We start from the raw sequence: 13112 nt of genomic DNA, 5'->3' as shown, positions 1-13112 counted from the left end.
AATGTGTATGCTTTTTTAACTTTATTTTTGACAAGGATTCCAAAAATATTTTTTAAAGGCATCCTACATACAGTATTTAAGTACAATATAAGTCTTTACCTGTAAACTGTCTCCATGAGCTAGTATTTGTGAGATATATGGGCTAGCTGAATAAATAGTTTCTATTTTTTCTGGCATGATGTACTCTCCTTGTGCCAGTTTAAATATATGCTTTTTTCGGTCCACTATTTTAAGAGTACCATTCTAAAAGACAAAGTAAAATATAGATTTTCAGTTTAAAAACATTTTAAAGTCTTATGAACTTAAAACGTGATTACATTTTCTGTTATTAAGTGTAGCTTTCCTTTTCTTCTTGATCAAAATACCGGATGGAAAAGCACTTAACAGATTTAACAATGCACTGTCTTTTAGAAAAGGAGCTAAAAGTTTTCCCTCTTCCGAAAAATGCTCACGGTCAAGTTTACGGTTAGAGAACTCTTCGGTCGTAGTGATTTCGCACTTGATCAGACGTACTTCGTTTTGATGGCGATTTGGTTAGAGAACAGAATACGAAGATCTTATTTTTAAAATGAGCCTTTAATGAAACAAACAATCAATAATTTTTAAAATTCAATAGGATATCTCAAGTCGTAAAGGTAAAAAATTCTTTTTCCGTTATAGTATATAATAATGGGTTCTTGAAATCAATACTAACTTACGAAAAACTATGAAAGATTGATTACAAAGTTTTGTTTGATGATCAAATATTAAATATTATTTTAAATTTCCGGGACGTTCTGTGTTAGTTTTTCGTTATTTGAACATTATTAATTAGTGAACTGAACACAGACTTGTGAAAATATATCTTATATATATTAGTTGATTACAATTAAATAATAGTGATTTGCGTTCTAATAATTACAGATTTTCAGAGTAAAAACCGAATTGTGCAATTTTTTTTTAAATATTTCTATTAAAAATATTTTATATATAGCATATAGAACATTGATAAACTGCAAAAAAATTTTCAAAAATATTCTTAGTTCCCAATAACAAAATATATTTATTTCATTTAGCGAAAGCTTCCAAAATGCAAAACTTCCGCCATGAAACTTTTAAATCATTTGAACACGTTGCATTTTTTTTTAATATGATTGAATATACATCCTATAAAATATATCTAAGAATCTATAAAAATCGAACGATGGTGTTGTAGTTTTTCATCGTCACCAGTACATTTATTTTTTGCCGGAAAATCGCATGGTAGGATCCAGTTTTCTGACATTAATTTCCGTATTTTTTGGTTGTCATCAGCATAACTTTAATAACAGTCAGAAACGCATTGTTTTCTTGTGCTATATTTTTGTATCCCAAATGGGTACTTGCACTGATCGTTGCTGATCGTTTATAAGCAAAATGGTGAGTTAAAGTTAAGTTTCTTAACATAAGTTTGAAATGTTAATTAACGTGAAGTTAATTACATACAACTCAGTTTCAGACGTCAAATTTGTTAAAAGTACAATTCTTTCTAGTCTACGTCTATTACTTAACTTAGATTTATTATTTGTTATTTGTATTATGTTTTTTATTGTAACCATGATATATTTTTGCTTTATGTACCTGGTAACTTCGATGTTTAATTACTTTGTATATGTTCTTCATGACTTAAGTAAAAAATATAGAGTGAAAGAAGACCTTTGTAAAAGAATTGAAACCTTTATAAAAGAACTGAAACCTTTGTAAAAGAATTGAAACCTTTATAAAAGAACTGAAACTTTTGTAAAAGAATTGAAACCTTTGTAAAATAATTTAAACCTTTATAAAAGAATTGAAACCTTTGTAAAAGAATTTAAACCTTTATAAAAGAATTGAAACCTTTGTAAAAGAATTGAAACCTTTATAAAAGAATTGAAACCTTTATAAAAGAATTGAAACCTTTCTAAAAGAACTGAAACCTTTATAAAAGAATTGAAACCTTTATAAAAGAATTGAAACTTTTATAAAAGAACTGAAGCCTTTATAAAAGAATTGAAACCTTTGTAAAAAAATTGAAACCTTTGTAAAAGAACTGAAGCCTTTATAAAAGAATTGAAACCTTTGTAAAAGAATTGAAACCTTTATAAAAGAATTGAAACCTTTGTAAAAGAATTGAAACCTTTGTAAAAGAATTGAAACCTTTGTAAAAGAATTGAAATCTTAGTGAAAAAATCCTTGTAGAAGAATAAATAATGTATCACTTAAAGAGAATTGATACTGGATGGTCTTGGCTCCATCAAAGTTAAGTGTGCTAAGAAACAATTTTAATCCACAATTAATTTAGTTAAAACATTTCCTCCCATTGCACAAAGATAAAAAAAAGGTAAATATTCATAATTTTTTTAGTCATTTGTTATACTTGGAATAAAATAATAGAGAAGATTATATCAACATGAAATATATTTTTTTCTTCTTCAAGTTACCTACTTACAGATACCTACTTACAGGTAGATTTACATAGTTGTAAAGTAAATGACTGAAATTTAAATTAAAAAAGCTTAGCAGTTTCGAAATTTCCTTCATATTTAGGATTTAAAAAATATTGTGCGCATTGATTCGTAAATAAGTCATACATTACCGGTAACCATGTACCGACATCGCCAGTATGCAACCAGCCGTCTTCGTCTATAGCTTCAGATGTTTTCTGTGGATTCTTTAAGTAACCTTTAAACACATTTGGACCTTTTAAACATACCTGATAATAAAAATTTCAGAATTCTACAGATTTTGATAGATTGTGTTATAAATATTCATGACAGTAATTATTGTAAAAGTTTTTAATTTCACAAATGAAAACAAGAAAAAACACTAATTTTAAAAATAACATCTAAAGGAGTCCAAACAAATAACTGATCTCGTAACTAAACATTATGGTTCATATTTTATTGACAATAATTACCTTCTTCTGGATTTCTGATGTATATATTTGATTTATATAAAATACACTGTCATATAACTTGGGAAATTTTAGGTAATAAGCATTGTGCATGCACATTAAAATGTTTCACATAAGTAATAGATTTAATTTCCGCTTTAGAAATTTTTTTTGATGTCAAAATAATCTAAAAACTATTACCTCTCCAATATTGTTCTTTTTGAAATATCCCAGTTCAGGCACGTCTACAAGTTTGATCATATTGCACAGCAAAGGAGCTCCAACACATCCTGAAAATATACTCGTTTAAAATTAAATATATATTGCCTAAATTGATGAGGAAATTTCTCATATTCATTTGAAAGATTATCATTTTTCATTAAAACAATGTTCAATCATTTCATGTTCATTTATTCCATTCGTAGAATGAATTATTATTTAAAATTGGCCGTGGGTCAGCCATTATTTAGAAGAATCCGATTCCAGTTTCCTGGTGTTCGAACTTTCACTCCATTAAGACCATAAAGTAAATTCGTAAAATATGTGGAATCGAAAGTCGTATGATAGGTCGCGGAGCAATACCATTAGTACAGAGATCTGGAAAAGATTCTCTTCCCTTTCAGACCAAAATTATGAAAGTGAACTCATGAATGAGAAGTGCTGCCATCTATTCTGGGGTGCGGGGGTACTGAGCTAAGACGTGCTTGTTAAATACAAGGCACATTTTCAAAACTTTATTCATGAAGCCAATAGCTGGCGAGTTTGGAGTGTCCAAGTGTTACGAAAAATAACATCATTAAAAATTACACAGTTCAGGATTAGAAGGATCTACATAACATTATTGAACAACAAATTCTATAACAATAAAATTCGTAGAGAAATTCTTGAGTGAAGGGCACCTTGGAAATACTTGGATACTATCTGACAGCCGTAGTTCAATTCAACACCTCATAAATTGGGCCCTCATTGGAGATAAAACCAGTTTTTCGATCTTACAAAAAGTAAAGCACGAGGTCCACTTCCAATGGATCCCGTCCCACGTCGATATCCACGGCAACGAGTTGGCTGGCACTCTTGCAAAGAAGGGACTTAGACCATCCAGTCCCCTCCACCTCAGAGCTTACATACCTTGAACTTTTTGCAAGGCAAAAGGCCCAGAACAAACAAAAGTGGCTGCTTCCACCTATTCACTACTGGTATAAAGCAAAAAGACCAGGACTCTCTCTATCTCTTCCTGGTGACAGGCAAACCAACACCTGCTTATCCCGACTGGCCAGTTGACACCTGAAAAGTCTCACATTTTCTGCAAATCAAAAGATCTTTCCTCTTTGCCCTAAATGCCAACAAAACCAGGCATCACCTGAGCACATCTTGAACTGTTTAGGGCTGGACTAGAACGACATTCATTCCTCTCCCATTCTGGTTTCGGATTTTCTTAATATCAACGAATTCATTGATCTGGTCTGACCCCGTCAGACCAGATGGGAATTAGCAACAACAACAATAAAATTCGTAAATTTTGCTGCGCAATACATTTTAACATAAAAAATCATAATTGTGGACAACTCACCAACTGTTTCTGGTGTCAGTATATTTGCGTTACTTGGACCACCGCATTCTGTTTGTCCATACACTTCCATGACCTATAAAAAAGAATGATTCTTGAATATCTAAAACGGTATTCTCAAATATAATTTCAGTTAATGTTACTTACCTCACAATTACAAACAGCCAGATAAAACTTCAGAATGTGATCAGAAATAGGTGCTGCACCACTTATAATTAGCTTGATTCTACCACCTAAACTGTCAGCTACTGACTTGCAGATCATTGGATCATACAATATTTCTTCATTTTTCCTGGAAGAAATATAAACAGGAATTATTTAATCTATAATAATAACATTAAGAGACATTTGGTACCTATATAAACTATACCAACTACTATATAATACCAGTAGTACCAATTATAAAATTAATTAAGCATCATTGACGCCAATGATAATGTGGCGAGCTTTTAGATTTCGCATAAACTATTAATTTTTCTATTTTTTTAATTAATTTCCCGTTATAATACATAGCATATTATTTTCATTCCAATTAGTAGGTATTACCAATATTGATTAAGCATCATTGGCGTCTATAATAGCATGGCGATTTTTTATGTTTCTCTTAAACGGATTAGCACTATTTATTTATTAATATTGCTTTAACCATAGCTTTTTTTTAATTTCATTTAGTAATTATTACGCTTCAATACGTATCAATAATTGGGTATACTATAGCCTACGTCACAGATCGTGTTATTCCTACTTTATTTAACTAGTAAACAGCATTTTCTGCGAACCTGATTTCTAGCAACAAGTAAAAGCATCAAACGAAGTGTCTTGTTATAAGTCGCTACTCGCCAGGTTGGAATTGTATTAGTCTAGTTCCTTTGGAAATAATTTATATTGTTGTTTTACCGAAGTTTATGAATTTAGTAAGCATATTTAAAACTCAGTTTATTAATTAAACTAAAAGGTAAATGTTATTCCTAGTAAGTGGAAGTAGTTGTGCTTTTTTCATATTATATCCAATTAAAAATATTTTTACGTTTTTCCTAAGCAATTTAATACTATTTCTCTATTAATTTTTGCTTTATAGTACATAGAATTTTTCTTTTCATTTAAATAATTATTTATTACCAAAATTAATTAAGCATCATTGGCGTTCATTACCTTAACTTACCAAAACTTAGTCATTACCTGTTATTATTATTTGTTGAATCAGGGTCTGTAGTACCATTTGTCATAGCTTTTTCCTTCAACTTTTTAATTTGAGATTCCACCTAAAACCATGAAATGAAAGATTTAGTAAAATGCCATAAGTTTTCAAAGTAGAAATATCTCCAGAGGTAGGTTTTGAATTCGATATTCTATCTATCATTCGAGAGATCTCTTTAATATTCAAAGATTAATTTAAAAAAAACTTGTGCGGTTTTAAAAACTTGTTTTTAAAACTCCGCCCTGCGTTTGCTTATGTTCCGCAACACTCAAAGATTGTTATGCAACCTTATAAGGTTTGCTTTGCAAGCTATGCTCGTTTAAACCCATTTGGAAAGTGAACTAACATAAGTAAAATCTTAAGAATTTAAATCAATTATCAAAATTTCTAAAACTAATTCCTGATTGAAGCGTTAACGAAATATTCGTCAATAATAAGGGATTGATATAAATTTTTTTAAATTTAATTAAATTACATGCAATAGAAAAATTTGTAACAAAACACTAATTATGCTTAGCATAGTTTAAATAAAATATAGAATACTTTGTTGATATGAACTATTCGCTTTTAACCTTTCAATTCTTTCCAGCGAACAGCTCAGTTTACTATAAAAGCGTATGTCTGCCTATAACGACTCTAAATGCATATGTCTGCCTATTATCCCTTGTGAAGTGTGTCAATTACATTTTGAGGTTTTATCAAAGAAATTTCTATTTGCAATATTTATGTTCTCTATACAGAAAATGCTAAGCTAAACCTTTTAAATGTGCAAATAAAGAACGATTTTATTAGAAATATAGACTGATGAAAATTGTTTTGTTTGAAACCTAAAACTATAGCCATTATACCAGAATTATTCCTAACGATGTAAAAGTGTTATAATTAAAATATTTACTAATTCGAATACCTTTCTTTTAACGAAACGAGCTTTAAACTTTTAAAAAGCTTTAGGAATTAGGAATACTTACAGTTTTTATAATTAAAACCAAATAATTTCATAATAATAATCAGATAGAACACTTTTTAATGAATAAAATAAAGCAAAAAATATTCACAAATATTAATTAGTTTATTAATGAATAAATACCAGATATATTGCTCTTCGCAGATTAACATTTATTAAGTCTGTCTAAAATAAGTACTATAAATTTCACCTCAAATATAAAATTTCTTTATTAATTTAAAGTTTACTTACCTTGTCGTATATCTTGCACAGTACTCTGGGTACAGCAGCGAATATTGTTGGTTTTAAGATTTTCATATCTTCTGTTAGCAAAGAAACATCACCACTGTAAAAGCCAACGCTGCCTCCACCCATGAACAAAAACATCTGTTTAAATAATAAATTAATATAATTAATTGTTCCTTATTTTATTAATTACAATTATTATTCAGGACGATTTACAAATTAATTCTCGGGCTTTATTTAAAAACTAAATGGATTAAGCTTGATGCAGAAGTTATCAGATTATTTCTTGCTGAAATTGAAGTTGGCAGTGGCAAATATTTGTCGCCCAATTTTTAACAAGTGAATTAAAGTTTAGCCATCAATGAAAGAAATTAAAAGGCCTCCTCGTCTTCTTGGATTTTAGGTTAAATTTTTTATTTGCATCTTTTTTGTGTTTTTTTAGTTCCGAAAGTTTAGATGATATGTTGTCATACAATGAAACCATACCTTTCAGAAAAGTATGAAAATAAAGGTAGCGCTTTATTAGATTAGAAAAAGTAGAGCTTGACTAATTTCAGAACTCCTACAGATTTTTTTTTTCAAAACGTAAAGTAATAAAATTAAGTGATTTTTAGTTTTGAGCTAGCAATACAAAACTACACATTTGTCTGTTTTTAGACTATTTTAAGATTTAAACTTATTACAGTTTAAACTACTGTAAACCGATTTGAGTGATACAGTATACACAAAAACAAAGATATTTATCAAAACTCTAAAGGCAGATAAAATGCGTAATAGATTGATTTTAAGACAATCTAGATTTGTTTTAGACAAATGTACTGATTAATTCTAAGATTGTCATACTTTTATCCACTCAGATCTCCAAAATTTAAAGAACTGGCAAATTAAATGAATGCTGTATAGTTATGTAAGACTAATATATCTTTCCCCAAGAAATCTCAGATTTTTTTTAAATGCCAAGTATATGATCTTCCACTTACTTCAACACTGAAAAAATTGGAACACTTTAAAAATATGGACAGACATCGTATTCGAAGACTTACCTGAACTAATTGTTCATACACATGTGCAAGAGGTAAATAAGATATGGAAACATCATCTGTTTTCGGTAAAAGGTCTTCACCCTAAGATAAAAAGAAATTTATTTCAGCAATAAATTCAAGTATATAATGAAGATTAAAACCTTTCCTTCTCTCCCCTCCCCTTTAAAATGACGAAGTAAAGTTTTTGCCCTTTATTTCTCATGCCCGTGATATTTCCGTTCTAGAGTATTCAAAAGTAACGAGCCAAAAAGATTAAAACAATCTATTTCTTATGCAAGGAGTCCTATTTATTTCTCTATCTATAAACCAGATGTCAGCACCAAACTATTTGAATTGTATTTAAAGATAGTTCATATTAAATAAGATGTCAGCACTCCTCATCAAACATGTAAGCTAAACATTTGCACAAGAATTAAATATAAATACATATATTATACACGCACTTAGTTTTATATAAATTTCCTGAATAAAACAAATGGACACATTTATAACTGTTTTTTTCAAAATTATGTGACCATTAAGGGGTTTAAAAGTTAAAACTACATAATTTAAAAAAGGGAGAATGACGTAAAAATTTAAGTCAAGAATTAAGTGACATTTTTTATAATATCGGATTTCTGATTTTGCCGGTAAAATGTATAATATTAGCGAATCTACATAATCAGAAAAATGCAATATGCTATACTTTTTGATCTTTAATATGAAGCCAAAGCTAATTATTTTATAATTGTTTAGTTCACGCATTTTTTCATACTTGGCAATTGGATTTAAAGCTTTCAGAGGTTTGGGAGACCGACAATAAAATGCGAAAGAAAACAATTATTTATGAACACCCTATGATAGAAAATCAAGCAATGAGCTTGCAACTTATATAAATTACTTTAAGAGTAACTTTTAATAACTGCAGAAAAATTTGTACACCCACCTAGAACAAATATTTATGGAATTATGGACATTTTTATAAAAAAGCAATTTTTTTGTCTAACGTTTTTCGTTATAACTTTATAAAGATTCTATGGAATCAAACAATATTCTTGGAGCTATTTGAAATTGATTACAAAATGATTTATTTAAAATTAAAAAAAATTCGTTGAAAAATGCGCAAGTTAAAAGACTTTAATGTAGTTCTTTTATACTGCTAAATTAAAAAATGCTTTTCTTAATTTTGCAGCGAATCGTATTTGGCAACTAATGAATAAAATTTGATTAAAATATCTTAAAAACTTAAAGAATTTTCATGCTATTTTCTAAGTTGTTTTTGTACTTTTTGAAAGAAAGCTCAAAACGATCAGAAGTTTTCCTGAAATTTCATTTTGTACTTTAAAAAAGATTTATTATAAAGATTCAATGAAAAAGATTTATTGAAAATCCCCCATAAAAATATGTTTCCTTTTACATGTTTTTTTTGTCTTATACCCAAAAGTCAATTGTCCTAAAGGAGCTGATATAAAAATAGTCAAATTGCATCAGAACTTTGCAAAACTTTAAGTTAATTTTCTCGAATTTAATATGCTAAAATTAAGCATTGTGCGAATTTCAGGATAGCAAATAGAATTCAAAAGATGTAATAAAATGAATAAATTGGATAAAATTACCATGATATCAAATAAGCCACTAATTCCAGCTATAATATTTGCTTGTGTCAAAATAACACCTTTGGGATCGCCAGTTGTTCCACTCGTATAGCACACTAATGCGACATCTTCAGGTCTTGCAGGCTATAAATTTATTTTAATTTTAATAAACAAGTTCAGTTTAAACAATCACAGACAAAGACTTGCTTATTTTAACTTTAACATTTAGATATCTATTATGCTTATACTATATATTTCTCTCATATGGTATCTTAAATCAATCTGTGTTTTATAGTCTCTGTTAGCAGTATGAAGCTTTGAAAAGCACTTTGTCTAAATGGTGGACATTCTGCAATTAAAGAAACTAATAAGGGAATGTTTTATTTCTAATAATATCGGGTTTAGGATATTCACGATAGATTTTATGTAAATTATTCGTTAATAAATAAAATGATACCATGATCTACACTAACTAAAAATAAGTGAGTAATATTTCTGAACCTTCATGATGCTTTTAAATTATGATAAAATAAGGTTAACATAGTTTGTTTCTCACGTATCTTGCGTTATGTAATCATTTTTATTTAACTTGTCATAAAAGCAGAGATTATGAAATCATATCTAAAAAAGGATAAGGTATATTTTGGGCTATGACAGCTAAATAAAAAATAAATAAATAAAATAAATAAATAAAAAAAATAAGAAAGAGAAAGGAACCGTAAATGAAGCACCAATGCAAGGGCAGGTATGAGAAAACTATTGTTTCAGTTCTATAAACAATAACAATCCTCAGTGACTAAACTGTGACTCAGTGACTGGTATTGGGTATTACCGGCAAGTATATACTTGGCAGTGGCACTTTACCTTACAAAATCATCAATGTATACTGTTATACAGGGTATAGAGTATAATGGGCAAATACATATCGGGCAGTGGCACTAAAAGAGCATAACTATAAAAAAAAACTCAATTTAAATAAAATGTTAATTGGATAGGCAGATTGCATATTGGGAGAATACCATTTCTTACATGAACAATTGAAATTTTACTCACCCTTATGGGGAGAGGACAACTTTTTCCTAATTCCTGTAACAGAAAGTGATTATTATAATATTTCATTTTTATATTTGTGTATAAATTGTGTACTCATTGATTAAAAATATGGCTTGGCAACAAAAAGGTTTTAATATTTTGTTAAGAATCCTTGAAAAAATGAAGTAAACAATGTTTTATTCATTCAAATGAATGTTAACGCTTCTTCAAAGCACTATATATATATATATATATATATATATATATATATATATATATATATATATATATATATATATATATATATATATATATATATATATATATATATATATATATATATATATATATATATATATATATATATATATATATAATACAAATATATTTTATTTTATAACAGTCGTTGAACAGCCGATCCAATTTTGGGTTTACGACTACTAATAATCCAATTCCGTAGCCTTGTATTTTTGAACGCAATCCAGAAGACAAAGGAACTTCTGGATCAACTATTGGGAGAAATTTACTTTCGTGGAGGACTTTTTGCTGTAATTAACCTGCATTTGCGTTGCATGGAGAGGAAAATCTCCAAAACCTCTCACGGTTAGCCTGACGGCAGGGGGACTCTATCCCATGATCTGCCTACCATCAAGGATATTTTAAATCGTTACGTCATCACTATGGTCAGTGCAAGTTGGAAGTAGAATTCGTATCAATCACTCATCGCTGAAATTCGAACCCAACCCACCCCATAAGAAGGTGAAGGTTCTATCCCCTGAGCCATCAAGTCTCATATATATATATATATATATATATATATATATATATATATATATATATATATATATATATATATATATATATATATATATATATATATATATATATATATATATATATATATATATATATATATATATATATATATATATATATATATATATATATATATATATATATATATATATATATATATATATATATATATATATATATATATATATATATATATATAGCAAATGAGACAAATATCAAAAATATTCGCCAATTTTCGAAAGGCTTCGCCAAATGCAAGTCTTAGCAATTTTTTACGATTAACTTTTTTCCATAGAAATCGGTAGTTTGTTTCAGGCTTATATTCTTAATTCTAATTGGTTACGCAGCGCATTTACCGAAATTTACCGAAAATTACTGTCATCAAATAAAAAATACTAATTTGTTTAGAAAAATTCATTCCGATGTAATTTTGAGGATCAAGTTAAATAAATATTTTTCTATCAACTGAAATACATCATTGCCCAATACTTTCGCCAAAACCCAATTTTATTCAACATTTAGTGATTTCATAACTGCAGTGGAACAAAACTGAAAGGCAAAGAGGCAAAAAAAAAATTGTGCGAGATTTAAATAACCAAATAATAAATTTAGTAGTTATTTTGGAGTAAGATAATGCCATGTATACAGAGAGGTCCGTTACTCTTCGTCTTTAATATATATTTTTAGAATCCTTGTTTAAAATGAAATTTAAAAAAATATTCACGTAAAAAGTCAAGGAGGAAGCAAAAACGTTTTAAAATTCTAATTAACTGCTTTGGGAAGGTGAGAATAAAACATCAAAACCGCTTGATTGCGGAATTAAATTTGAAGTTATTTCTAATCTTCATCGTTTTCTCTGGCTTTTAACCAGGTTTTGATGTTTTTAAGCACACCTTCCTCAAAAAAATTTTATGTTTTTCCCTCCAATTAAATATGACTTTTTTTTACCTGGTATTTTGTTTCACTATGATTTCCTAAAAATTCTAAAGAATATATTTTAGATGGTAATTGCAGAACACACTGTTTAAAATTCTAATTAAAAGGAATCAGCTAAAATACTCAAATAACATCTCTAATTTTTAGTAACTCAATTGATAGAAGGAAAACTGTTTCACTTACTTCAACTTCTGAAAATAGATGCAAAGCAATTTCTCTTTTTTTCCCCATTGCCTTTAACTCGTCGCTAATATCCTTCATATATACAATGTGCTTCAAATCAGGAGTTGCATCACTTTTTTCCAACAACGCCTTGACTGTTTTCTCGTGGTCACATACAACTACTGATATTTCAGCTAAAACAACAGATAACTTTTGCCTTAGCTGTGTTTCCTTAGTGTTAAAATATACGCAAACACTAAATTGAAATTTTCTATACAATTGTACAAAAATTAGCTAACAAATTTTATACTATTCATTTTATAAATTGCTGTACCTACAGCAATTTATAACGTAAAGAGTACATTCCAAAAGTTTTTACTGTAATTATTTGTTCCATTTGTCACCAACGAATATTTTTAAAATTTTCTTCAAAAATGTGAAAAATAGGCACGGATCTCTTGACTGCAAAACTGAACTCTTCTTTCGTATTTAGATTTGCTATCTAGGTAGTCAGTGGGGTAAATAACACCCTAGTAACTCCCACGGTTTTGGGGGGAGGGTGCTCGATGTTTGAGGGTGCAGGATTCAGAAATAAGACACTATATAAGGGTGCACAATAGGGGTGCACAAGTGCAACATAATAATAATAAAACTGTTCCAATTGTTTTTGAAAATAAAAAAGAAATCTGAAATTTTAAATTGCGT

At 28.6% G+C, this 13112-nt stretch overlaps 1 protein-coding gene across 4 annotated transcripts in view; it reads right to left on the bottom strand.

Annotated features, from left to right (window-relative positions):
* The window catches only part of LOC107440100 (long-chain-fatty-acid--CoA ligase 5), a 41215-nt gene that overhangs the window by 4267 nt on the left and 23836 nt on the right, over positions 1 to 13112 (bottom strand). For all 4 annotated transcript variants that reach the window (XM_087159898.1, XM_087159895.1, XM_087159903.1 and 1 more), the window contains 11 exons: positions 12429 to 12601; positions 10515 to 10547; positions 9483 to 9605; positions 7888 to 7968; positions 6851 to 6985; positions 5637 to 5719; positions 4605 to 4749; positions 4461 to 4533; positions 3092 to 3180; positions 2594 to 2710; positions 100 to 243 (listed from right to left, as the gene is read on the bottom strand). In XM_087159898.1, coding sequence (XP_087016024.1) covers positions 100 to 243; positions 2594 to 2710; positions 3092 to 3180; positions 4461 to 4533; positions 4605 to 4749; positions 5637 to 5719; positions 6851 to 6985; positions 7888 to 7968; positions 9483 to 9605; positions 10515 to 10547; positions 12429 to 12601 — 1196 coding nt within the window. The remainder of the gene's footprint in view (positions 1 to 99; positions 244 to 2593; positions 2711 to 3091; positions 3181 to 4460; positions 4534 to 4604; positions 4750 to 5636; positions 5720 to 6850; positions 6986 to 7887; positions 7969 to 9482; positions 9606 to 10514; positions 10548 to 12428; positions 12602 to 13112) is intronic.

Source organism: Parasteatoda tepidariorum, chromosome 1 (genome assembly GCF_982258835.1).
Source record: "Parasteatoda tepidariorum strain Cologne lab strain chromosome 1, Ptep-v5.0, whole genome shotgun sequence".
In the NCBI taxonomy this organism is placed as follows: domain Eukaryota; kingdom Metazoa; phylum Arthropoda; class Arachnida; order Araneae; family Theridiidae; genus Parasteatoda; species Parasteatoda tepidariorum.
Note: the sequence above shows the minus strand (reverse complement) of the source record. Positions and strands in the feature narration are given on the sequence as shown.